Here is a 27,711-nt window from a genome sequence, read left to right as displayed (position 1 = left end):
GGGCATAGAACTTTTTAAAAAATTTAAACCAGGATAACCTATCATTAATGGAAATTGTGGAAGAATTTGGATTGCCCATAATCCTATCACAGGAATATAACAAGAGAACTTGGAAATTGAATAAGTCTTGGATATCAGCTGCAGTAGCCGCATTGTTTAGTTGAGGTCCAATCTTCTGAGCCCTTCCAAGGAGTCTACAAATCTTCTCCTGACAGTTAAACACCATGACTCCCATGTGCAGAGCCCTGGTCAAGAGAAGTTATGGATAGCCAGTGCTATGGGGTAGATGACTTCACCACAGGCTCCATTAAGGTCTAAGTTGTCATTCAGGGCCGAGATCATTGTATTTCCTAACAAGATCCCTTGGGAGGTAGAAAAACTTGCCTATATTCCTTGACTTGGTTTTGGCATCATGTTTCTTCTTCATGGCCCATTTCCTGGCTCCTCCATCCTCAGGAAGTGGTGTGCTATGTTTTTCATCTCCTCTTAAACCTAAAACCATCTCCTTTTGACATTCATGTGATGTTGGCACTAGAAAGGTGTTGAAGGAGCTGTTTAGAAGAAATGCCAAATCAACGTACATCCTACATTTTATGGAACATATTGAAGGCAACAGTTCAAACCCAAATAGCTATTTTGTTGCTGCTGCTAATCATCAGAATGTTTTCTGGGCTCTTTTTACCACAAGGTGAGGGAAGCTTGGTATATATGTTGTTCATGTGCATTTGGTTCGCGAGACAGAGCCCTTCTATTCCTCCAAGAAGGTGTGGCTTACCTCTTGTTGGGGACAGGAGGATTTTTTTGTGCTGCTTAGGGCTGGTTCAGGGAGGCCACCTGTCCAGCATGGGTCTAATCTTGCTCCTAAGCTGAATATCAGGAGAAATTCACTCCCTCCCCATTTTTTTAATGGCTCTTAGTGTATTGAGACCTGTTTTCGTCAGCCCGGGCTGCTATAACAAAATACCATAGACTGGGTGGCTTAAGCAACAGACATTTCTTTCTCAGTTCCGGAGGCTGGGGAGTCCAAGAGCAAGTCCGAGAGAGAGCGTGCGCACAAGAGCGCAAGAGAGCGCAAGCAAGCACGCCAGGGAGCTCTGGTCTTTCTTGCTCTTCTTATAAGGACACTAATCCCATTGTGGGGGCTCCACCCTTGGGACATCATCTAAACCTATTTACTTCCCAAGTATTCCACCTCCTAATATTATCACTCTGGGCTTAGGGCTTCAGCATAGGAATTTTGACAGGACACAAACAGTCTATAACAAGATGACCATATTTCTAATATGTCATTGTGTTGTCCCTGTTTTTATTTTTATTTTTTTCAGTAGTAGCTGACTTAAATTCTGACAATGGATAGATGAGCAAAGAAAAAGGCCAGTTTTTCTATGTGCTTTTTTATAAAGTGCCCTAATCCTACATGTACTTGTTTCCTCTTCCTCCTTACTTGAGGTAGTTTACCCCTTCTGGAAAGTTTGTCCAGGGGAGTAAGTGGGCTTTTTTTCCGGGATAAGGGGGTGTGAACCTCTGGAAATTACATACAGAGTTGTCTGGAGAGGGTCTTCAGCTTCCAAAGGGAATGGTGACTCCTCTGAAATGTTAAAAACACTGATTTTGGCATGCCAGTTTAAGGTAATTTCACTTAATTGAGAGACTGAGTCAAATTCTTAATATTTGTGGTGTTTAGTTTAAGAGACATTTGCAAAAACTTCAGTAGTTTCCTAGTGATGTTTTCTGGGCATTCAGCTGCCATGTCATTATTTTAGGTCATCACTCCTGAAGAAATTATTCACCCGGATGTGGATGAGCACTCGGTGATGACTTACCTGTCCCAGTTCCCCAAAGCCAAGCTCAAGCCAGGGGCTCCTCTTAAACCCAAACTCAACCCCAAGAAAGCCAGGGCCTATGGCAGAGGTAAGTGATGGTTGTCTTGGACTTGAGGCTTGTCCTCTGGTCTTAGAGAGTATTACGTGGCTTCAGGAAGAAGCTTCTCAGAATCACGAGTGTAGAGGCTTAATCCTTAAAGACACCCCAGGTCTCCTTTGTTAGATGTTTTGTACCTAAAGGTCCATTTGTTTATGACCATCTTTTTCTGCCTTGTGGATCTAGGCTTTAAGAAACACTGCTGCTTTAATGTGACGGAGACTGATGAGTTTGTTGCTTTGTGATTTTAGTGCAGTATCCCTGGGATGAAGAAAGGGCTACTCTTCCCATTTTTCAGATGAGGAATCAGAGGTCCAATCCATGGGGGTTAGGGAGTAGAGGCCTCACCCCGGATCACTATTGTCAGTGATGGGGGTGAGGTGGGAGCCTGGGTCATCTGGCTGCTGATTCACTTCTCCTTCAGTTATGCTAAAGCGCCCTCAGATTTCCAGATGGGGTGGGAGCTATTGTTAGCCCCTGGCAGACACTTCCTTGCTAAGACATCCTGTTTATGATCTCCAAGGCAGCTGCCAGGAGTGTTATGCTCAGAACGTTATGGTGGGTCGAAGTCATTTCAAGGAGCTTGGTTGCCTGGCTGGCACCTGACTTCAAGCACACTAGCTTTTTAGGGAGAGCAGTTACATTCCAGCCCAGTGTGGTTTCTGCTAAAGATTAGCACAGCGAGATACAGCTTACTCCCTTTTCTGTGGGGACGGGAAGGGGTGCATTTTATTCCTTAATTTTCATAGCTATAATTATAACTATTATAACATTTAGACACACAAAAATATCTTGAATCTACAGTTCTTACCATTCTAACATAATAGTTTTCTCTTGCCCTTTGTGTGTGCATGCATATGTGTGTGTGTGTGTGTGTGTGTGTGTGTGTGAGATTGTTGAATTATTTAAAAATAAATTGCAGCAACGTGATGGTTCACTCCTCAATACACCAGCAAGCCTCTCCTGAGAAGAGGACATTCTCTAACATCACCACAATATTCATTATCACACACAAGAAAATTAACAGTAGTCACATATCAACTAGTATCCAGTTTGTATTCAAATTTCCCTATTGTCCTAAAATTGTCTTTTACAGTTTTTGTTGTTTTACAAATCAAGATCTGATTAAGATTCACTAGCTACATTTGTTTATTTCTCTTTAGACTGTTAATCTAGAATAATTTCCCCCAACTTTTCTTTTTTTAATGACATTGACTTTCTGAAGAGTCCAGGGTGCTTGTCTTGTAGGATATCCCATACGCTCATCCCCTTTGAAGACAGCACTGCCCCCGTTGGTGTCAGCTTAGTCTGAAGATGACACACAACAAGGGCAGTGGTGCTGATGTGTGCTGTTCTCAGCCTCGGTGGCCAGATGAGGCGCATCTGTGTTTTTCGCTTGATTTAGACTAGAAGACAGAGTCTGATGGGTCTAGAACAGACCCACTTGCCATTTGAGGTCCCTTTGGCAATGAGGTGGGGTCTGCGCAATCATTTGCATTACGCAGGGACTGGGGACTTTGTTTAAAGCCCTCCCTCCATGTGCAGTCACTCCAAGGTCGGCATGTCCATGCTTGCTTTACAAGTGCTTTCTCTAAGCCATACCAAGGGTGGTGGCTGGAATAAGGAATCTCTGATTTTAAAGGCTGTGCTTCCTTAATGGCAAAAAAACTGCAAACAGCCAAATAAATCTTTTGTCGACAAACTTGGTCAAATGGATTGAGTCTAATCAAGGCATAAAATGCTTGTTTGCAATAACCTTATCATTGGCCTTTCCAGCTTCCTCATTGTTAATGTGAAACGGTTTCCTTTCACAGTGCTGTTTTCTAGAAAATGACTACTTGCTACCGTTCAGGAATGTGGCTAGTCATTGCCGTTTCCTTCGTCTGTCTTTATAACTGTTGTGCACTTGGGGAGGAAACACAGCTATAGAAAAAATATATATTTATATATACACCTAGACATATATGTATCTATGCTTTCATTTTTTTGTTGTAGTAAAATATACGTAACACAGTATTCACTAATTTAACCATTTTTAAGTGTACCGTTCAGCGGCATTCAGTATGTTGACTGTATTGTGCAACCATCCCCACTCTCCATCTCCAGAACTTTTTCATCTTTCCAAACTGAGACCCTCTACCCATTAAACCGTAGCTTCTCACTCCCGCCTTCCCCCAGCCTCTGGCAACCACCACTCTACTTTCTGTCTCTGAATTTGCCTATTCTACATACCTCATGTAAGTGGAATCATATAATATTTGTCCTTTTATATCTGGCTGATTTCACTTAGCATGTTTTCAAGGTTCATCCATGCTGTTGCATGTGTCAGAATTTCGTTCCTTTGTAAAGTTGAATAATGATTCAATTATATGAATGTACTGCGTTTTGTTTATCCATTCTTCCATCAATGGACATTTGGGTTGTTTCCACCTTTTAGCTATTGTGAATAATGCTGCTGTGAACATAAGTATTTGAGTCCTTGCTTTCAACTTTTTGGGTATATACCTAGGAGTGGAACTGTTGGATCCTATGGTGATTCTATATTTAGCTTTTATTTTTCTTTTTAAGTAGGAAGACAAAATGGTCGTTTTAGGCAATAGGGCCACATGTGTGGCCACATGGGCAGGGCCTTAAGATGTTATCCGTGCCCCATGGTGAGACAAAGGGCAAGTACAGTTTGCTATCTCTCCTATGTGGCCACATTGCTTCATTTCTGCCAACGGAACCAAGGACTAGAGAACATTTCATCTTCTAGTTTCTAAAAGGGTGGAGAGGTTTATTTTATTTTATCTTTTGGATGTTGACCAGATTGCAGTTACCACTTGCGGATCCACTCACTGGAAGGAGACAGGGCTGGGGTGAGGTAAACCTGCAGCCACAAACAGATCTTTGTAGCGGGCTCCCTTGTGGGGTTAAGTGTGTTGAAAGCATGTATCCGTGAGCTAAGCAGAAACTTTTTCTAAAACCTGTGTTCTGTGTGAAGCATTCACTGCACAGCAAGCCTTCAACACCTTTCGTTGTGAGTAATTGTGGGGAATGGCTGTCTCTGGTAAGCATAGCTCCCAGGGGCTTCACAGAGTGTGAGATGTGGTTCGGTCTCCTAACCAACCATGGTTAGCCAGGGTGGATGGGCCCAAGCCCAGGCCTTCAATAAGCTGCCGACGAAGTTGTTTCTCAGGCTACTGGAGTCAGATGGAGTGGGTGTTTATGAATATATTAAGTTCATGTTTCAATCTCTTTGTTAAATAACCTGATCATTATGTAAATTTTAAGCAAAAGGGAAAATGTAGAAAATAAAAATTGAAAACCTTGCTTCCCAACTGTCAATACCATTTCTTCCTTCAAAGGTATTTCTTTCCAGCCTTTTTCCTATACTGAAATCAGTTCAAACTATGTATTTTCTTCAATTTGCATTTCTTACCCAACAGTATGTGAATGTTATCTTTTTATATAACACTTTACCTACCACCAGTTTTTCTGAAACTAAGTCGTTTATTGGAAAACTAATACAAAGTATCATAACAAATGACCCAGTGTCTTCAACAGACTGATGGCAAGGAAAAGAAAAGATGGAAAGAACCCTAGAGATTAAATGAGACTTAAGAGACTAAGCAAGCAGTTGTAGAATGTGTAAAAAAATGCATGACAATTATAATATAATTGGAAATTTGAATACTGATTGAATATTTGATGATATTGAGGAATTATTAATTTTTTTGATGTGGATAGTCTAAAAATGTCTTTTAAAGATACATGGTAAATGTTTATGGAGGGAAAATATGAGGATTAGGATTTGTTTCAAAATAACACAGGAGGAGGGAAGAGATGGGAGTGAAGGTGTGAAACAAGACTGGCCATGAGTTGATAGTCGTTGAAGGTAGGTGATATGTACACAGGGGTTCATTTTACAGTTCTCTATGACTGTGTAAGTTTGGAATTCTCCGTAATGCAGAAATACTTCTAGGAAGATGGAGGAGATGTACTTTTCCTAGTTCTTCCTGCCGCATACTGCTAAAATCCCTGGGTATTTTATAAAGGACAAGCATAAGGAGACTCTGGAAAAGAATAAGACAAACTGGCCGGGGACCTCAGGACCCAGGGACCAGCACTGTAGTGAGTTCCTTGGTTTTCTTTTAACTCGTGTATCCCAGACTTGGAGCTGAAGAAGCTGAGAGCTAGAAACACCAATGGACACAAAGACAAAAAGCCCCAACAAAAGCCTACTGTCTCTGCCAAAAGACCAGGAAAGGGCAGCCCAGCAAGGCAGAATGCTTTTAGACAATCACTCCTCTACTCCAACCAAACACCACAGAAAAAACTGTGGCCACCACAACCATCACTTACACCAGCAAAGGCGAATGGGGAGCCCAGAGTTTCACCATAGATAAGAAGGCCCCCCTCCCCACAATGATGTCTGTAGAGGCCGTTTGAGGAGTACTAATGAGGCATTCCTACCCCTTTCAGCTACTAGTGGAGGCCTAGTCGGGAGCTGGAACTCCCTCCTCCGCCCACCAGTAATGCGGAGCCCACCTCACTGTGAGTATCAGTGGAGGTTGAATGTGGAACCTGGACTTCTTCCCCGACTGGCAGCAATGAGGCACGCACCCTCCTTTCCCCTGCTGGAGCAGTATTAAGTAAGATCCCGAGTCTCATAACATAATCCCCAGAACATGCAGCTTTCAGTTGAAACATCACTCATCCTACCAAGAACCAGGAAGATCTCAAACTGAATGAAAAAAAAATAATCGATTGATGCCAACACTGCGATGATAGAAATGTTAGGATTATTTCATAAAGATTTTAAAGCAGCTATTGTAAAAAGACTTCAACAAGCAATTACAAATACATTTTAAACAAATGACAAAATTGAAAATCTGAGCAAAAAACAGAAGATACAGGGAGAATCAAATGGAATTTTTAGAACTGAAAAAGGCAATAACAAAAACTCAGTGGTTGAGCTCCATAGCAGAATGGAAGGACAGAGAAGAGAATCAGTGAACTGGAAGATAGAACAACAAAAATTACCCAATCTAAATGACAGAGAAAGTAGACTGAAAGAAATGAACAGAGCCTCAGGGACCTGTGGGACGATAACACAATGTCTAACATTGGTGTCATAGTTGACACAGAAGGAGAGTCAAAAGAGTGAGGGCTGAAAGAGTGCTCAGAGAAATAATGGCTGAAAAGTTCCCAAATTTGGCAAAAGATATAAATCTATGGATTCAAGAAGCTGAGCTAAGCCAAAGACTATAAACACGAAACAAATAAACAAACAAAACCACACCAAGCCACATCTTAGACAAACTTCAAGAAGCTAGACAATAAAAGCTTGAAAGCAAGCAAGAGAGAAATGATACCTTACCTATGGGGGGAAAATAGGATGACAGATTTCTCACCGAAACCATGGAGGCCAGAAGGAAGTGGCACAAAATTTTTACATGCTGTGAGAAAAGAATTGTCGGCCTGGAATCCTATATCCAAGGATAATATCCCTCAGAAATGAAGAGGGAATCAAGACATTCCCAGGTGAAGCAAAAGTAAAAGAATTTCTCACAAGCACATCTACACTAAGAGAGTGGTTAAAGGAAATTCTCTGGACAGAAAGGAAACAATGAAAGAAGGAATCTTGGAATAACAGGAAGAAAAAAAAATGGTAAGGAAAATATGGATAACTACAATAGACTTTCCTCAAAAACCACAAGCTACCAAAACTCAACCGAGATGAATAGATAACCTGAATGATCCTATAACCTTGAAAGAAAGCAAATTTGTAATTTAAAAGCTCTTGGGAAAGAAATCTCCAGGCCCAGATGGTTTCACTGGAGAATTCTACCATACATTTAAAGAAGAATTCACACCAATTCTACACGATCTCTTCCAGAAAATATGAGAAGGGAACACTTCCCAATACATTTTATGAAGCTAGTTTTGCTCTAATAACAAAACCAGACAATGGCAATGCCAAAAAAGAACTACAGACCAATATCCTTCAGGAATATAGATGTAAAATTTCTTAACAAAATATTAGCAAATAAAATTCAGCAGTATATAAAAAGAATTATACATCATGACCAAATGGGGTTTATTCCAGGGATGCAAGTCGGACAATATTAGAAAATCAGTCAGCATGTATTAACAGGCTAAAGGAGAAAAATCACATGACCTTATCAATTGATACAGAAAAAGCACTGGACGAAATTCAACAGCCGTCCGTGATAAGAAGTCAGAAAAAGAGCAATAGACGAGAACTTCCTCAATTTGATATAGAGTAACTACCACAAAAAGCCTACAGCTGACATTATAATTAATGGTGAAAGACTGAATATGTTCCCTAAGATCAAGAACAAGGCGAGGATGTCCATTTTCACCACTGTTGTTCAACATGATGCAAATTTTAGCAAGTTCACTCAGGCAAGAAAAGGAAATAAAAGACATACATATTGGAAAGTCAGAAATAAAACTGTCTCTATTTGTAGATGACATGATTGTCTATATAGAAAACCCTAAACAATCTACCAACAAAGCTCTCCTTGAATAAGTGAGTTCAGCGAGATCACAGGATACGAGATCAGCATACAAAAATCAGTTGGATTTCTGTCTACTAGAATGAACATGAAGACACCAAAATAAAAAAGACCATACCACTGAACAATTGCTCCAAGAAAAATTGAGAAATAGATGTAAATGTAATGAAACACGATAGGATTTATATGCTGAAAACTACAAAAACACTGATGAAAAACTCAAAGAAGACCTAAATAAATGGAGAGACATATGTTTTCATGGATTGAAAAAGTCAAAGAATAAAGATGTCAGTTTCTCCCTAAATTGTTGTTTAACACGATTGCTATTAAAATCCCAGAAAGATTTCTTATAGATTTAGGAAATATTATTATTCCAAAATGTATATGGAAAGACAAAGGAACTACAGTAGGGAAAGCAATTTTGAAAAAGAGAGATAATGTGGGAGGAATCCGTCTACCTGATTCCAAGGCTTAACTGTAAAGCTAGACTAGAAATCAGGACTGTGATGTTGGCAGAGGGATAGACGCACAGATCAACCAAACAGAATCAAGAACCCAGAAAGACACCCCCAAAATACGCACGACTGATTCTTGACAGAGGTGCAGACGCAATTCAGTGGAGAAAAGAGGGCCTTTTCAACACATGGTGCCTGAACAATGGGACATCCATAGGTAAGGAGAATGAACCTCAGCCTCAGTCTCTCACTTTATGTAAAAGTTAACTCAAAATGGATCACAGACTTAAACGTAAAACATATAACTATAAAACTTTCAGAAAAAAATGTAGATGAGAATCTTTAGGATCCAGGGCTAGGCAGAGAGTTCTTAGACGTAACGCCAAAGGCATGATGTGTAAAAGGAAAAAAATGAGAAGTTGGACTTCATCAAAGTTAAAACTTAAAAAATATTTTTTAAAGTACCTTCTGTCTCAAAGTCTTGGCCTGGTACGTGAGACTGGGGTGCATGTGCTGTCCGGGGCTTTCTCTCAGTGAAGGGTGCACTTCTGGATCACCCCACTCTCCTGTAGGATAAACTCACTCAGCTCCTGCCCTACAAGCCACCCGGACACCATCTCAAACAGAACTCAAAGTGTTGCTGAGACAAAGGGCCTGGGGACTGGATGTTACTTTAAAAACTTTTTAAAACAATGTAAAACTTTTTGCAGTTAAGAGAATGAAAAGACAAGCTAAAGACTGAGAGAAAATATTTGGAAAGCACTAATTATCTAGAATATATAAGGCACCAGTATGTAGAATATATAATGAACCCTCAAAACTCAACAGGCCAAAAAACAAAAAAATAACCAAACAATCCAACTAGAAAATGGGTAAAAGACATAAATAGACATTTCACTGAAGATATGCAGATGGTAAAGAAGCACATGAAAAGATGTCCAGTATCATTGGCCATTAGAGAAATGCAAATTAAAGCCATAACACACCTATCAGAATGGCTAAAGTAGAAATTAGTGATAGCACCAAATTCTGGCAAGGATGCAGAGAAACTGGATTCTGATCATTCATACATTGCTGGTGGGTATGTAAAATGGTACGGCCACTCTAGAACATGGTTTGTCAGTTTCTTAAAAAGAATTAAACGTACTACCACACAACCCAGCAATTGCATTCCTTGGCATTTATTTATCCCAGAGGAATGAAAACTTATGTTCACACACAAACCTGTACACAAATGTTTATAGCAGCTTTATCGGTACTAGACAACCGGAAACAACCCGGATGTCCTTTGATGGGTGAATGGTTAAACAAACGGTAGTACATTCCTCTCATGGAATATTACTCAGCAATAAAAGGAACAAACTGTTGATACGGGCAGCAACCTAGATGAATCTATGGAGAATTATGCTTAGTGGAAAAAGCCAACTCAAAAAGGTTATATGACATACAATTCCATTTATATAATATCCTAGACATAAAATTATAGAGATGGAGAACAGATTAGTGGTAGTTGGGGTGAGAAGAGGGTGGGGTGAGGAGGAGTGGCAGTGGCTATAAAAGGGCAACTCGAGGATCCCTGTGGGGATAGAATGTTCGTTATCTTGATTGTGTCAAGGTCAGTACCATTCTTGTGATATCGTTCTAGAGTTTTGTACGAAATAACCATTTGGGGAACTGGGTGAAGGATATTATTTTTTACACCTGCATATGACTTTATCTCAAATTAATCCACTCACTCATCTCATAATAAAAAGTTTAATTTTTAAAACATAGTTGAATGCAATTTTTAAAAATTTCAAGTCATAAAAAATTGGTGTTTGATGAAAAATGAGCCGTTCTCTCATACCTCATTCCTCCCCTCCGTGTGTCCCCTCCCTCAAGTCAAGCCCCCAGTGCTAGTTACCACATTGTTTTTCACAGTTGTATAGACTTCTGACTGAATTGCTCTGGATATTTCAGAATAGGCTGCTGCTTAAATAACAAGGACAAAATTAGGGCTTTCAACCCGTTTGACTATCTTTGTTCCAGCGGTTTGTCCCTGTCTCCCACGAGGCAGCTGTGGGGCTGGGTCCCATCTCTCAGTTCCTTGGAGACACAGTGGCTGACGGCCTGTGTCAGGGCCTGGCCCAGCTTGTAACATGCGTGTGTAAACCCGTGACAGGAATTGAGCCCACTGGAAACATGGTGAAGCAGCCAGCCAAGTTCACCGTGGACACCATCAGTGCTGGGCAAGGAGACCTGATGGTGTTTGTTGAGGACCCAGAAGGCAACAAAGAAGAGGTATGTTGGAGGATGCTGCCTGCCCTGTCCAGCATCCCATGGAGGTTTTGGGGCTTGTGACACAGCCACGGACTGTGCCTCCATTTTCCTCATTAAAACTCACGACAAGCACTGTTTTTTACCAAAGGGATCTTGAGGCTTACAGCAGTTAAAATAACCTCTCTGAGGGCTGTGCCTTGAAAAATAACATAGGGGCTGGCCCCACAGCCAAGTAGTTAAGTTTGCATGCTCCGCTTCAGTGGCCTGCTTCAGATCCTGGGTGTGGACCTAGCACCGCTCATCAGGCCCTGCTGTGGTGGCATCTCGCATAGAAGAACTAGAATGACCTACAACTAGGATATGCAACTATGTGTTGGGGCTTTGGGCAGAAAAGAAAGAAAGAGGAAGATTGGCAACAGATGTCAGCTCAGGGCCAATCTAAAAAAAAAAAGGAAAATAATATAAATTGATACCCAAGGACACAATGTTTAATAAAATAAAGGATACTTTGGATTTTTGGATTTAGCAAAGTTCTTATTAGTTGAGGTTTTAGATACCAGTGGCCAGAATAACGAAGTGATTCTTGCCCTACTCTCTTCCCACACTGACCATCCTTTGGTTTCTCCCTCAGGGCTTTTGCACATGCTGTTCTCTCAGTCCACTTATCTTCTTAAGATCATATTTTATTCCTAGTGCTCAGCACCATCTGAAATTTTAAGTTTCTCCCCCTAGGGCAGGGATTGTGCCTGATTCATTCATTGTTTTATTTTTGGTAACTGACACTGGGCCCGGCATTTCGTAACTCTCAATAACTACTGAGCCAATAAAGGTTTAAGTTACCTGCCTCATTTTCTCTCTTGTCTGGAGAGTTCCAGCCCTGAAAGAGTGGAGAGTCCTGACTTGGTTATACCTTTGTGCTATGTGATTTTGTGCCTGTGACTTCAGGCTGCTTCTCCCCTGGGATGTCTGGCAGGAGTGGGTGGGACAGGAAATAGTCAGTGCCTTCAGGGTCCTGACCTGGCAGCTCGCTTCAGGACCTCAGCTGGCACAGCATGCTCTTTACTCACGCTTAGCACCTTCTCTAACTGTTGGTCATCTTCCCTCCTAGGCACAAGTGACCCCAGCCAACGACAAGAACAAGACGTACTCTGTGGAGTACCTGCCGAAGGTCACTGGGCTGCACAAAGTAAGATGGGGTGTCGTTGCCCGCGCTTGTGCTGCTCTTCTGGGCTTGCTTCCATATGTATGGAAGGAGGATATCTCTGGAGGAAGAGTGGATTTCTTAAGTTAACTTTGATTTTCCTTTCTGATTATGAAAGTATCTTTGCTCATTGTAGAAGATTTGGGATCTGTGTGAATCAGGCTTGAGACGTTAACTAACATATCGAGATTGAATTCCACTAAGTTCTTTGCAATGTCATAAGATAATTCTAATTCCACCTAGGCCATGGAGTGATATGCCTGGTGTATAGAAGCTAAGCAGTGGGCTCTTTGTCTTTAATGCTTCCTTAAGTATTCCCCATCGAGGTGCTCTGGAGGATCTGTCAGCCCTGAAGCCTGAGCTCCACTATAGTGGAGGCCAGCGGCCCACCCATGCACCTGGAGAAATGATAGGAATCCAGCCCCCAGGCCCTTTGTCTCAGCAACATTTTGAATTCTGTTTGAGTTGGTGTCCAACTAGTTGGCCTGTAGGATGGGCACTAAGTGAGTCTTGCAGGAGGGTGGGGTGATCCAGGAGTGAGCCCTTCATTGCAAGAAAGCCTCAACAGCACACACAGGCCAATCCCCAGGTACCATGCCAAAACTTCAAAACATGGACCATACGTACCACCTTGAGTTTTAGTGAACACCTGGAACCATGGCTGTAGATTCCTCTCATACCCTTAGAACATCATGAATTTGGGGAAAAAAATCTCGAAGGGAGCATTTATGATGTAATTAATTCATATGAAACCCAACCCCATATCCTTGAAAAATTTAAAAAATGAGAACTCTGGCTCAAGTTTTAGATGGAAATCTGTATTTTATCTCAAATCTGTGTATTTGAGAATGATCTTGGTCCCTTGAAAAATACTTTGACTCTGGGTTTGAAATTCTGGAACTGTGCGTTATGTTCTGGGGGACAGTGGCCCCTTCTGCAGTTGCCTTAAAGGGTCCAATGTCTAGAGATTCAAGTAAACGTCTTGTTCATAGACTACTAGAGAGACTAAGCCTTCTGATAGCAGCATTTTTAGTTTGCTAAAGGCATAATGCCCCGGGCCCACCCCATCCATATGGCTGATGGGGCCAGGTGGGAGTCCCATTCAGGCCACTTAACCAGGGCTCATGGTTCCAGCTTCCTTTGTGTGGATAGTCAGGAGAGAAGAGAAGAATGTCGATGCATGTGACTTGATATATTGGTCGTGCTGGGCAGGGAGAAGTGGTTATATCTCACCTGTCTGTCACTTGTAGGTCACAGTCCTCTTTGCAGGACAGCACATATCCAAGAGCCCATTTGAAGTGAATGTTGACAAGGCCCATGGAGACGCCAGCAAAGTCACTGCGAAAGGCCCAGGCTTGGAAGCTACAGGGAACATCGCCAATAAGCCCACCTACTTTGACATCTACACGGCAGGTGATGTGCCTCTCCTCCATGGATCAGGCCAAAGCCTGAGAGAATCCTCAGGAATCCGAAGATTTTGGATGCCTGACCTTTCGTCTTTTAAATCGAACAACCAACAGCAAAAATAGCTTTTTAAAATGTTTTATATTTTTAGGTTTTTCAAAAACAGCTTCTCTAAAATCTTACATTCAATCTCGACTTTGATTACTAGTCATTAATCAGTTTCTGTACACATTTCTGATATGACTAAATAAGTGTTTCAAAGAAACTGAGTTTTAAGAATCATGTACTAGACCAAATTCTACAAGGTCCTATTGGGGAGGGGGATTAAGAAAAAGAAAGAATAAGACACAATTCTTGAATTGTTAGCTTTCTTTCCAATGTAAAAAAATCTAGAAAATAGAGAATGAGAAAAGGGCAAAAGTTCAGCCATGACCTCTGCCCTCCCAAGAAAACAATTGCTAACGAATGTCTTGGTGTGGACCTTCTGAGTGCCTCTGTCTCCTGTGGTTTGCATTTTGTACCTGCTTTTGCACTCAGCAGCAGTGAGCTTTCTGAGAGAATGATGGGCGGCTCACGGAATGTTCCATCTCATAGGTGCTGGCGTGGGTGACATTGGTGTTGAGGTGGAGGATCCTCAGGGGAAGAACACCGTGGAGTTGCTTGTGGAAGACAAAGGAAACCAGGTGTATCGATGTGTGTACAAGCCAGTGCAACCTGGCCCCCACGTAATCAAGGTCTCCTTCGCTGGGGACACCATTCCCAAGAGTCCCTTTGTTGTGCAGGTTGGGGAAGGTGAGTGCTGGGGTGACCAATTCTTCTGCTTCTAGCATTAAGGTTGACTGTGCTCCAGGCTGGGCTCTGAGGCCAGGAGAATAGTCAGGGCCCAGCAGTGAACTCATGCTTGTCTCCTTTCTGCCAGGGCCCCTTCGGCCAGAAGTAGCTTACTTTGTCCTCAAGATATTAATACTTGTATCCTTCTGTGAGCTGTGCAGTGACACAAGTGCTTTACTTGTATCAACTCATTTAATCCTCCCCAGAACACTCGTACAGGAGAGTTGTTATCCTTGCTGCGAGATGCCAGACTGAGGCTGTTTGAGGAGTTGGCGTCCGTGGCTGAGGTTAGCAGCAGTAACATTCCTGGTGCCCTGTGGCATCCACTGCTTGACCTTTACTGGCCGCCAGTCACTCAGCACGACTGCATCTCATCATCACACTAGCCTGTGTGTTCCAGGTGCTGTTAGTATCCGCAGTTTGCAAGGAGAGACACTGAGGTTTAGATAACTTAAGGTATCAGTGAGTATGGACTAGGCCTCAGTAGGAGTAGAGCCCAGGTCTCTGTTGACCCCTTAACCACGCTGCTAAACTCCTTCTGCACCCAGAAGAACACGTTTTTCTATAATGTCAGACTCTTTACTTCTGACTTTGTTGCTCCTTTTTTTTTGTTTGTTTGTTTGTTTTCCAACTCTGCTGCCCTTTCTAACCAGTACTTGCCTTTCCCTGTTCTGTCCTCCACATCTGCATCTGCAGACCTGGCTTCCTCTTCTGAATCCTGCCTCTGGGCCAGCCTGGACCCCGAAGCTGTTGGCTTCCTAGTTGAGAGCACTGGGCCAGAGGCACCTCTCTTGGTAAGGGCTGGTTGGGTGGGGCTTCTGTGCCAGTTCTTGGTGCTGCCTGCAGATGTCAGCTGGGCCTGTGCTGTTTGTGACCTTGGGAAATTACAATGCAGGTGTTATTACGACTTGTCCAGCCAGACCCCAAACCCACTGTCTAATTACATTTAAACATCTCTAAGACATCTCAAAATGATGGAGAACCTGGCAGTTTCCTTTAAACTCTTTAGCTCCATTTAGTGTTTATATGAACTGAGCAGTTACCCTTTTGATGTTGAGACTACTGCACATGTTCAGAATTTCCGTGAGCGTTTTTTTTTTTTAAGACACATTTAAACCCTTTGAGGGAAGTCTGTCATCCTGTTGTGACTTATCTCTGGTATGACCAACTTTTCTCCCCTTGACAAAGAAAAAAAATGAAACCAACATGTTCCTAAACAAACCTCTTTTTGATATAATGCAGGAAAAAATTTTGAACAGCTCTTCTAGTTCTAATGGTGTTTTCTGACTTCCTCTCACTCATGGTGTACCTTTTTCATTTCTGGCATATTGCTTCATCACTTGTACTATTTAGTATTTAATTGATAGAGTTTTTCTTTTGGTATACTAACCCTTCCTTCACTTAAATGATTTTATATAAAAGAGAAGCTATATATCACTCTCACAATGGAAAACCAATGTCACTTGCCATACAGTGCCACCATAAACGTATGTTCATCCGTGAGCTACCTAGAATCATCTCCAGCTCCAAGGGTATGTGCGTTTCTCTTTGGGACGCAGTTGTTCGCCAAATAGCCAGCCAAGGACATTGAGGGAGGAGGAATTACTTTCCTTCTATGGAATAAAGAGTCTCGGTTTCTGGAGTCTGTGACCCCTAGTGTAAAGTGTCACGAGTGTATAGAGAGCTGTCAAATAAGCATTGTCAGATTTGGAAAGGAAAAGCCACTTAATAAGCAACAGAACATTTGACCCATTATTCTCCAATTTCTATACTTAAGGAGAAGGTTGCCCATGTTAGCAAAGAATTCCTGGAGTACAAGCATGTCTTTTATCAACCTTCAGACAAACCCCGTGGAACAGTAGCCTTGTGGATCTCTCATGTAAGGAATATTAGAAGCTGCGTTTGTCCTTAATTTTTAGACTTACAACTTTAGATTTTTTAACTAGATCCAGAAGTCAAATTAAGAGTGGTGTTTATTGCTAATTGTTGTGTTTATAGCTGCCCACATTCCAAAGGATCTTGTAACAGACAGCACTAAAATGTTTGTCTACCTTGGCCAAAGTGGGGCTGAACTGGTCTCTTTTTGAGCTATCCTCTGGCTCTTCTTGTGGAAGACAACAATATTTAGACTTTTAAAAATGGCTTACCCAAAGTTTGGAACCTGGTGAGATGTTTTCAAGCGCTACATTTTCCAAGTAGACTTGAAAAAGTCCAGTCTTTCCAATTACTGGGCCCTTGAGTGTGGCAATGAGGTTTGAATGATGTCCAGCACTAGATCTTAACTCTCCTTCACCACTGAGAGGATAAACACCAGAATTCAGGGGGTACCAGGAGCCCAGCAAATCCATGCTGTGCTCTTCTGCTTTCTTCGCCAAAGTAACTTTCCCCTAGTCCCTCTGTGATGTGGCTGGACAATGTTATGTTGTGTCCTTATTTGCTAGCCTGGTGTGCTCTCTGAACAAGACCGCTGGTCTCGGGCAACTGCTGCATACTCTTTGTGCAAAGCAAACATTTTCTTGGCGGGTGGCTCCAAGTTACCTTGGCTTGCTCAACCCTGACTAAAGAATGAAAGGTTGAATTGATGTTGAAACTGTGCTTGCAGCCTGCAGTCCAAACGCCTGCCGGGCCAGTGGCCGAGGCCTGCAGCCCAAAGGCATCCGTATCCGGGAGACTGCAGACTTCAAGGTTGACACCAAAGCTGCCGGAAGTGGGGAGCTCGGCGTAACCGTGAAGGGTCCTAGTAAGTGTTCCTTTTATCCCTATCTCAGGTGTGATTTTGGCTAACTTTGTAGACACGGCGTATAGATTTCAACCCATGGCCAGTTCTGATCAGTGTATCCCAGAGAGCTGTCTCAAAGATTTGAGGCTGTCTGGGCTCCATGGGGGAGGAAGCAGTGATTGATTAGTAATGTCTGCCCTTGAATGCAGGTGGGAACAGTGGTCACTTGACAGCTTCACATTATATTAAGACTTCTGGGAGTGAAAAAAGCAGTGATGCACTGGAGTTTGGGAAATGCTGTCTTTGGAACAAACACCTGAAGTGGCCCATTTTTTATCTGAGAAAACCTAGGCTTAAAGAGGAAGGGTCTTGCCCTACGTCACACAGCTTATAAGCATCTGAGCTGGAATTCAAGCACAGTCTCCAAAGCCAGTAATTTCCCTACCATAGGTTACATTTTATAGACTATGAAATTATGTCAGGTACCTAATTACTATGATCAGTGCTTACAGAAGGAGAATAAAATTCCCTAAGAGTAAGTTTTCCTTGTAGATAAATGCCATTCATGGAGGGGCGGGTTGCACCCTGCAGCTCATTCCTGCTCCTTCTTTTAGGAAGGGAGAGAGCAGGCACAGGGACGAGTAGCTCCCCTGTCCTCGAGCGTTCGCCGGAACAGATAAGCAGCTTGGCATTTCTAGTTGCAGGTGTAGCAGCCCTTGGCGGTTTCACTCCCATGCCTTGTGGTATCTTGAGCTTCCTGTGCCTGGACTGCTCTCACCCTCTGTGTTTCCAGCAGGCTAGGAGAGGGGTGTTCTGAGCTCCGGAAAGTTAATATTTGATCTCAGAGCACCAAGCTTCAGGGCAGGCTGTTCCCCAAGGGCAGCCAAGGTTCTAGACTGCCCAGACCTGGAAACCAAGCTGCTCTGGGGCTGCCCTCCCTCCTGGCTTGTTGCTACAGGAGCCAAGGAGGCATTTTTTTCTGACTTTGGATTCTTGCTTGACTAAATGTCTTTCCTGGCCAAACCTCAGGGCTCAACATAAAACAAGTTCCTGCCTGATGGCTTGCTCTGGAGTTTGTGGTGTAGCATCTAAAACCTGTCCTGTCATACACAGCATACAAGAGATGTCTTGCTTTCGTTGTCCGGCATTAGTTGAAAAAGATATGCTGGGACACTAACCTGAAACTCATGCCAAATACTCATAAAGGTTCATTCCCTCCCCAGTTTTTGTGGGCGGCTAAGATGGGTAGCTATGGTCATTGAGAAAAATTGAGATGTGACTAGATTAATCTTTAGACAGACCCAGGAGATTCAGGATCTCATACCCCCCTCATAGCTGAGAGAACTTTCTAAAGCCAGTTAGCTGGGAAATCTTCCATTTCCCCATACTTTAAAGTAGAGATGGATCTATTTTCAGCTTTGTGGTAATCTCCCAGGTTTTGGGGGCCCCCATATTTTGAGGCAGCCTGCTTAGTTTTCCTATGTGGCTTATGTTTTGTAGATATTGCTGTCTTTCTGTTCTTGCCTTTTTTTCCCTTTTTGGTGAGGAAGATTCACCCTGAGCTAACATCCGTTGCCAGTCCTCCTCCCTTTTTCTGCTTGAGAAAGGTTAGCCCTGAGCTAACATCTGTGCCTCTTCCTCCACTTTGTACGCGGGACACCTCCACATTATGGCTGTTGAGTAGAGCAGGTCCGTGCCCGGGATCTGAATCCGCGAACCTGGGCTGCCGAAGGGGGATGCATGGAACTTTAACCACTCGGCCACGGAGCCAGCCCCTATTCTTGCCTTTTAAATTCTCGTTCTGAGCCTGGGATTGCACTGGAAAGATGACGTGCTTCCTTCCTGCAGAGGGCCTGGAGGAGCTGGTGAAGCAGAAAGGCTTTCTGGATGGAGTCTATGCATTTGAATATTACCCCAGCACCCCGGGGAAATACAGCATCGCCATCACGTGGGGGGGACACCACATTCCAAAGAGGTGAGTCTCCAGCTGGAGTTCTGTCTTCTGCCTGAGGTATGCTCAGTTCAGGGCAGGCTCACGGTGGCTGCTTCCTGGGCTGCAGAAAAGAATGAGATTGGCTTTGTTGAAAACCTTTTTTTTTTTCAGAGCAGAACAGACATTTGGCCTGTTCTCAAAAGCACCAGAAAGTCACTGTGGTTTCAGCTGCATTGCTTTAAATCAAATGCTGGCGGTTTGGGGCTGGTGGGAGGCCGGGAAGCCAGGAGCAGTAATAGCAAATGGGCTGTGTATACACCCTTATGTAAACTGAGATTCTCTTTCTCTCAGTGTGTGCCTCTGTTCAGCAATGCCATGGGGGTAAAATCTGCTGTGGTTTACATTAAGATCCTCTACGTGAGTATAGTCAGGATCCAAGGGACGCTGCCTCCAGCTTTGCCTTCTGGGCGTTGCAGTTGCCCTCCCTCCCATTCACGTGCTTTCCAGCTCCCCTGGGGGCAACTTTAAACTCTGAATTAATTCATTTTACCTTGAGAAACATCTGGGCGTTAGAGGGTTCTGAGAATCTAAGTAAACTTTCTAAAATCTCCTGTCTAAAGTTAAAGCACATTTATTCATGTATGAGATAAAGCCTATTCAACCTTGTTTTCTTGTTATAGCATAAGCAGGATATGGAAAAATACGCACTTTCATACTTGCCAGGGCTCACAGTCTGGTGAGCACTGCTCACAAAAGGTAAATGACCAGAAGGATAATGCAAGGCACTACGGCTTGAGTGCCAACCCAGTGGCCACCTGAGCACCCCAAGGCAGCTGCATTACATTATATTGTTGACATAACAATGGTTGTTGGGGGACCTGCGTGGAGAAAGGGCTTGGCTGGAGATTGGGGTGCAGGTAAAAGGACCAGGCAAGTAGAAAGAATATGTGTATACAGCTTATGGCTGTAGTTATTGGCCCTTTCTTTGCTCTTCTTTAGACTTCCGTTCCTTTTCTTCTAGCCCTTTTGAAGTTCAAGTTGGTCCTGAAGCAGGCATGCAGAAAGTCCGCGCCTGGGGCCCTGGCCTCCATGGCGGGATTGTTGGGCGCTCAGCGGACTTCGTGGTGGAGTCCGTTGGCTCTGAAGTGGGGTCTCTGGGTAAGTGGAAGGAGCTGACCCGCAGCTTCTCAGGGGCTGAGATTACAGGGTGCCTGGGCCAGGTGTCAGGCTGTGTGTTGGGGCCTCCTCTGAGCCTTACCACCATTAGCCTCCTGGCCTCATGACCATCTGAGGCTGCCTCTGGATACTGCTGTGGAATTGCAATTCCTGTTTTCCTCCTACCCTTCCAGTTGCCCTCTCCCTCTGGCACCAGCATTCCTGTATCCACTAGACCTAAGGCTCTTGGCACGTGTTGCTATATTGCCAACAAAAAGGTTTGCTGAATGACCTTCCTTGTTACATGATATATATATATAAAAAAAAATGAAGTATACAATCCAACCTTCCACCTCTAGTGAAGACTCAATAGGCTTGATTTTATGGGAAAGGGACACAAACAGATTTCAATCTTATGGCCAATACTTGGCTTTCAGGGAGGCAGAGAGAGTAAGTTGGTAGTAACATAGCATAGGTACTTTCAACCATGTAACCAGGGGCCCTCCCACCCCCAGGGTTTGCCATTGAAGGCCCCTCCCAGGCGAAGATTGAGTATGACGACCAGAATGATGGATCGTGTGATGTCAAGTACTGGCCCAAGGAGCCCGGTGAATATGCTGTTCACATCATGTGTGACGACGAGGACATCAAGGACAGTCCATACATGGCTTTCATCCACCCGGCCACGGGAGACTACAACCCGGATCTGGTGAATCAGCTTGTGTTTCTGTCCTGTCTTCCTGGCACTCTCCCCGGGTCCTAAACAGTTGCCTTAAGCAGCATGTTGAGAGATGGCACAGAGGAGCCATTTAGAGCTTAGGAAGGAAATAGGCCTGCACTGGAATCCTGGTAGTACTGCTTAGTACTTTTCTAACACTGGGCAAGTAACTTACCTCTCTGACTCTTGCTGTCTTACTTTATAAAATGGGAATGGTAATAGTGTCTGCTTCCCAGAGTTTCTGTGATGATTCGAGGAGGTCATAGGGAAAAAGACAGCCCTTAGCCCAGTGCCTGGCCCACATAGGGGACTCCATTAGCTGCTATTTTCTTGCAACCTAGAGCATCATGTTTCCATCTTGCCATTTTCTGTAGTTACTGTTTCAGGGTGCTCCAGGGGCCAGCCCAGTGGCATAATGGTTAAGCTCACAAATTCCACTTCGGGGGCCTGGAGTTCACAGGTTTGGATCCCAGGTGTGGACCTAAATAGTGCTCATCAAGCCATGCTGTGGCAGCATCCCACATACAAAATAGAGGAAGATTGGCACAGGTGTTAGCTCAGTGACAATCTTCCTCAAGCAAAAAGAGGAAGATTGGCAACAGATTTTAGCTCAGGGCCAGCCTTCCTCACCAAAAAATAAAAAATAAAAAAATAAAATGGGAAAAGTATCTGACCATTTACAAAAAAAAGAAAAGGTACTCCATAGATAAAGGGGTTTTTTTCCTCCCCAGCTTGCCTCTCTTAAATTGGAGCAGTGTTTGCAGTGTTTCCAAGAGCTTCTCTCAAACCTTTAGCAGGCTGATTACCATCAACTCTGAGCCAGCCTGGCCAACAGGAGTCTCCCACACCCTCTTGGCCCACGTGGGCAGCTGTCCACAGGCTGATGTCAGTCCGGGCTGGTAGCTACCCCTCTTTAGCCAACTGCTGGTTCTTTGCTCTCGGTGGGCTGCAAACTTTTAGAATGTTGTCTGTGGTAAAAGTTCTGAGTCCCCTCAAATTGGGAACATTGAAACTGGGCATGGTTGGAGGTCCCTGCCCTAGGTACTAGAAGTTCTCTATGTCAGCTCAGAATAAAGCAGGGAGCTCAAATAAAGTTTGAGGCCTGGTGTAAGAGCGTTTTCTCTCATGAGAGGTTAATGATACTGTTTTTTATTTTCAAGTTGCAACCTACTTTAGCATTTTCCTTCCATAACCATCCAGTCACATAGGTGCTGTGAAGCCAAACACAAATTGTTTTGTTCTTCCCCTATTTGCTGGTCACCAGTCTTCCTATAGGGGATTAGTTGGGGCGTTACACAGAAAGAGAATCATTATTGGCCCTTTACCCTAGGTCCGAGCGTACGGGCCGGGTTTGGAGAAATCTGGCTGTATAGTCAACAACCTGGCCGAGTTCACCGTGGATCCTAAGGATGCTGGAAAAGCTCCCTTAAAGATTTTTGCTCAGGTAAGTTTCCAGAGGCCACCTGTGCAGGTAATTGGCAAGTGACAACATCCGACAGTATAATGGCAAGTTGCTCAGTCTATCTGATCCTCAGTTTTCCTTATCTACACATTGGGAATTTTTATTATTCATGGGGTTATGTGAGGATTAAATGAAATTCTAACACGTTAAGCAGGGTGCTTTTTTCATCTTTATGATTTGTATTCTATGGAAGCAAGGCTTGATTGTTTCAGATTTCCCTGTAGATGTCTTTTGGTGTGACTGAAGCTACCTAAGCCATGATGGGAGGTTTCTAAACAAGGATTTATTAAATATGCTTATCTAATTTAATTGAATTTGGCCAAAGGATTTAAATGCAGAAATTGAAATTAAGAAGGATTGAGTGGCCATGGCTTTCTTTTTGGGCCATTTGCTCTTAATAATTAAAAATAAATAAATGCGTGTAGTATTTTATCACCTCGTGGTCGTTGTATTGTGAGAACATGGCATATTATAGTTGCTCCATGAAGTTTTGTTGGATGAGAGCATGGTGACTTGGTTGTCTTGGGAGGCCATGGTGGACCTGCTTGATGGAGACAGTGTGAGGACCAGCTCTGTTCTTAGCCCCTGCTCTTTTGCAGGACGGGGAAGGCCAGCCCATCGACATCCAGATGAAGAGCCGGATGGATGGCACATATGCCTGCTCATATACCCCAGTTAAGGCCATCAAGCACACCATTGCTGTGGTCTGGGGAGGTGTGAACATCCCACACAGCCCTTACAGGGTAGGTTATCAGGTGGAATCCTGGCCATTGTATGAAAAAGCCCAGTCCTGCGGCAGATCTGGGCTACATGCCTGATGGCCAAGGCAGATATATGGAAAGAACCCATCCTTGGTGGGCCTTGAAAGATGAAATGGCCTGAAGAGCAGAGTGCTCTAGATTGTACAAAAGGACTGTTTCTGACAATGTTAACTAACAATATTTTACTGAGTCCAAGTGGAGGAGCACTTGATTACAACTTCCTCCATATCCTCTCTAGGTCAACATCGGGCAGGGTAGCCATCCACAGAAGGTCAAAGTATTTGGGCCAGGCGTGGAGAGAAGTGGACTGAAGGCGAATGAGCCTACTCACTTCACAGTGGACTGTACTGAGGCTGGGGAAGGTGAGAGGGGGCTTCACCCAACACACCGATTGCTGCTCCTTGGGGAAGAGAGTTCTTTTCGTAAGGTTTCAAGGGCAGTGAACTTTGAACCAGGAAATAGTCCACCTGAATAGGTAATTATTCATCTAATGAGCCTCTGTGTCAGTTGCTTGGTGATATCTTTGCTAATCTTCCATCCCTTCTTCAAAACCCTGACTTCCTACCATCCCTTTCTCAGGTTTCTTCCTGGAAACTACTCACTTGCTTATTTTGGGTGTTCACCTGAGCTGGAAGTGATTGCCCGGGACATGCTGTTTCTTGTAAACTGGTGCTAATAAGCTGGTCTGTTCCAGGTGATGTCAGCGTTGGCATTAAATGTGATGCCCGGGTGTTAAGTGAGGATGAGGAAGACGTGGATTTTGACATTATTCACAACGCCAACGACACGTTTACAGTCAAATATGTGCCTCCTGCTGCTGGGCGATATACTATCAAAGTTCTCTTTGCGTCTGAGGTGTGTGTTTGGGCCGGATTCTTTCTGGCCACCTACGTGCATATTTCCTTTTGTTTTTTTAGCCACAGGGAAGGTGTCTTGAGAACTCTGCTCCATAGTTTTCCTCTCTGCTTCCTTAAAACCAAGAAGGGAAAAAAAAGCACTCGGAACTAAATTCTTACCACTTTCTAACAAGAGTGAGGCCCGGTGCGTTCACTGGGTAAAGCAGTGCTCTGGAAAGAGACTGGCTTGTTATAAACTTTCATCAAGTTTTTGACTGAAACATGATTAACTTCTAGATGTGTTCTACTTCGACCCCTTTGAAGCAATGACTTTGGCCTCAGCCTTTAGAGGAGTTTTGAAGTCTCACATACAGTTCATATTTTTGTGTGATGGTGAAGATAGGGTGAGCAGTACCTGAAACAGTGGATAATGGAATCCTGATGATTCAAATTAACCTCACATAAAAATAGGGACCTCAGGAGGAAGTTCTGTGCCTGAAGGTGTTGTCTCGAGTTGGCTTCATCCAGTGAAGCTGTTCTGCCTTTATTCTGACAGTTGGCAATATTGTTTTTGAAGAATTATAACCATTTTGTTTCTGATCAATTCCTTGCATTCCCCGATCCTTAGCTCTCAGCTATGCTTGGAGGACATTTCCTTCCCCCCGATCCCGTATATTATTCTTATTTTTGGTTTTATTCTTGGTAGTATTTTTGCATCCTAAGTCCTCAACATTTGGTGTTAAAGGCTCAGAGTTTTCAGATTTATTTGTCGGAAACCTTCCTGTAGCTATGCAGAAAACAGGTCAAAGCCTGTGATGTCAGCCATCCAGGCATTCATAAGTGACTGATTATGGCCCTTACCTGATGCCAGAGTATGAAGACTTGGTCTCTGGTAACAGAGGTTTGCACACCACCCACTAAAGTCAAAGTTGTGCTGTGTGTTGAGCAGAAGGCTAAGCTCTGGCTGTTGCTTCAGGGGCTTTCCTCCTGAGACAGTGTTTCTGCTACAGGAAATCCCCGCCAGCCCTTTCAGAGTCAAAGTTGACCCTTCCCACGACGCCAGCAAGGTGAAGGCAGAGGGCCCGGGGCTCACCAAATCAGGTAAGATGGCGTGTGTGTGGCGCCGGCCCAGAGGGCTTCTGCAGGCTAGTGGCAATGGGCGTGTTTGGTCCGGGGCCTCGAAGGGCTTATCTCCACTAAAGGCAGATATTCTTTCGGGGCTTCAGTTCGGCAGGGGCCGTGCTCCTGCCTGAGCTGTTGGCAGTGGCTGAGCACCGACCCTTGTCACTGGCTGCCGTGGTGGAGCTGGTGCTGATGAACCTGTCAAACCGGTTCTAAAAGTGAAACCACTCCAGTCAGGCCCGTCTCCTCACTTCACTTCGTGGCATATCCTTCCAGGTGTGGAAAACGGGAAACCAACCCACTTCACTGTCTACACCAAAGGGGCTGGGAAAGCCCCACTCAACGTGCAGTTCAGCGGCCCCCTTCCTGGCGACGCAGTGAAGGATTTGGATATCATTGATAATTACGACTACTCCCACACCGTTAAATACACACCCACCCAGCAGGTAGGGTCCTTCTCATCACTCGTCCGCCAGGCCCCATCCAGGCCCCCTTCCCCTCAGTGCTGTGCCCGGTCACTTTGGACATGAAGGATGTAATCTGTGCTCTGTCGAAGTGCTTCTCTGTGGGGGACGGCTCCTCGTGCCTTTCGCTCTGAACCTCTCTGGGAGCACTGACAAAAAGCCTGACTGGTTCTAACAGGACCGCCTGAAGGATTCCCCAAGAACAAGCAGGAAGCTAGCCTGTATCTCCCCAACCCGATCTCCCACCTCCATTTTTGGTCTTAGCAGGGAAACGCTGAGCTCTTGAAATTCAAGAGCTAATATCTACCTCTCTCTTAGACATACGCTCCCATCCTTGCCCAGCTGCCTTTTAGTCTTTGATTAACCACTTACAGAGAAAGGATTGCCACACCTTTGTTTTTCCTTGCTGGCCCTTTTAGCTTAGTTTACCCTTTTAACAAGAGGTTTAGTAGAGTCTTTCTCAAAGACTTTTCTTAAAGAGCCAGGTCAGCCTTTTGTCCCTCAGGCCCAGAATACTATTTAGGCTCCAGATCGTCCCCCAAATGCAGGAATACAGATAGGATCTTGCCATCTAGGTTGCTTTGCTCTGATTATTTTAGGCAGTAAGAGCCTAAAAAACTACCCTTTTGTACGAATTCCTTTTTATTTGTTTAAATTTTTATTTTCCTTCATTTCCACGCCTCTGGGGTCTGGGGAGCAGATAACTCAGCAGAGAAGCCTGTCTGTTACTGCTTAAGCATAGTGTTCTAAGCAGTTGTTCCAAACCTCTGAGATTCTTTCATTCTTGAGGAAAAGAGTCCCCCTGTGTGAAAAATACCTTCTGTAGGAGAAGAAGCATGATGCTTTCTGCAGAAATCTGGCTCAACCCAGGCCCTCTCAGTGGGGAGCTGGCCAGAGTCTAGTGGGAAGAATGAGGGGGACAGTGAGGATAAAGGGATGGGGTGTGTGTCCCCTTGCACTGGGAGCTACACATCCTTAGAGATGGACTATCCACTGTGAGAACTTCCCTGGCAGTGGGAGGGGTTGTCTGGGGCAGAGTCTTGTGTGCCACATTACAAATGTGGCCTCCTAGCTCCATATGTGCTTCTTCCTGTGTTTTTTTTTTTTTCACCCTAATGATGGGTTCATTATTAGTAAAGGTAAAAGTAATACTTTTGTAGATAGAAAACCTTTTCTCATCAGACCACTGAATGCTAAGTAGGTAAGTATTTTCCTACGGTGGGAACCTTACCACTGGGAGTACTGGCTTGATGCCATCTCTGTTGCCAATTCTTCGCATTCCTTAGGAGAAGGTACCAGAAAGCGCAGCCACGCACACTGGTCAACATCACAAGGCCGTAGACTTCTAAAAACATTTTGAGACTCTTGCTTTGTCCTCTATCTAAATACCTTTTTGTGTTTTGGCTGAGCCGCTAGAAAGTAAATTGCGGGTGTCAGGATAGGCTCAGGTTTTGACCACACCCCAGAAAGGACTTCACTGCCCTAGATGGCCCACTGCCAGTCGAGGCAGAGGTGGAGGTGGGAAATGCATGTCCCGTTTTGTCACATTTGACATGAAGCTAGAGGAGCTCCAGTGGTGCAATTGGTTTTGCGCACGGTACTTATATGAAATGAAGCTAGTGTGGGAGGCTCCTTCTTTCAGAATCACCCCAAGGTCAAGTTCATCCAGTTTTCCGATAGCAGCAGGTTGAAGGGCTGTCGGCACGCTCAGTGGCTGAGCTTGGGGTAGTTTGTTCAAATGCTACCTGTCATAGGTCCAAGGAGCCTGGTAGAGTCTTGGTATCAGTCACAGCCTCTAGTGTGAGTGACACACATGGTGCCTCTCCAGTTCTTCTTGGTTGTTGTTTAGAGTGAAGTTTCCTACTTCATTATTTGGGATACTTGCAATTCTGCATCTTTCTGCATGTCCAAGAAAATAGATTAACTCTCTTCCTCTGGGATTGTGAG

General features: G+C 44.0%; 1 protein-coding gene across 7 annotated transcripts in view; it reads left to right on the top strand.

The window, feature by feature from the left end:
• FLNB (filamin B) overlaps nucleotides 1–27,711 on the top strand; it is a 132,888-nt gene that overhangs the window by 53,733 nt on the left and 51,444 nt on the right. For all 7 annotated transcript variants that reach the window (XM_070493637.1, XM_070493639.1, XM_070493636.1 and 4 more), the window contains exons 4-18: nucleotides 1,764–1,911; nucleotides 11,061–11,179; nucleotides 12,267–12,344; nucleotides 13,610–13,772; nucleotides 14,358–14,555; nucleotides 17,197–17,334; nucleotides 19,162–19,288; nucleotides 20,268–20,404; nucleotides 20,917–21,110; nucleotides 22,450–22,563; nucleotides 23,181–23,324; nucleotides 23,581–23,704; nucleotides 24,037–24,197; nucleotides 25,189–25,279; nucleotides 25,577–25,746. In XM_070493637.1, coding sequence (XP_070349738.1) covers nucleotides 1,764–1,911; nucleotides 11,061–11,179; nucleotides 12,267–12,344; nucleotides 13,610–13,772; nucleotides 14,358–14,555; nucleotides 17,197–17,334; nucleotides 19,162–19,288; nucleotides 20,268–20,404; nucleotides 20,917–21,110; nucleotides 22,450–22,563; nucleotides 23,181–23,324; nucleotides 23,581–23,704; nucleotides 24,037–24,197; nucleotides 25,189–25,279; nucleotides 25,577–25,746 — 2,106 coding nt within the window. The remainder of the gene's footprint in view (nucleotides 1–1,763; nucleotides 1,912–11,060; nucleotides 11,180–12,266; nucleotides 12,345–13,609; nucleotides 13,773–14,357; nucleotides 14,556–17,196; nucleotides 17,335–19,161; nucleotides 19,289–20,267; nucleotides 20,405–20,916; nucleotides 21,111–22,449; nucleotides 22,564–23,180; nucleotides 23,325–23,580; nucleotides 23,705–24,036; nucleotides 24,198–25,188; nucleotides 25,280–25,576; nucleotides 25,747–27,711) is intronic.

Source organism: Equus asinus, chromosome 21 (assembly GCF_041296235.1).
Source record: "Equus asinus isolate D_3611 breed Donkey chromosome 21, EquAss-T2T_v2, whole genome shotgun sequence".
NCBI lineage: Eukaryota > Metazoa > Chordata > Mammalia > Perissodactyla > Equidae > Equus > Equus asinus.
This window is presented reverse-complemented; position numbering and strand designations above follow the sequence as displayed.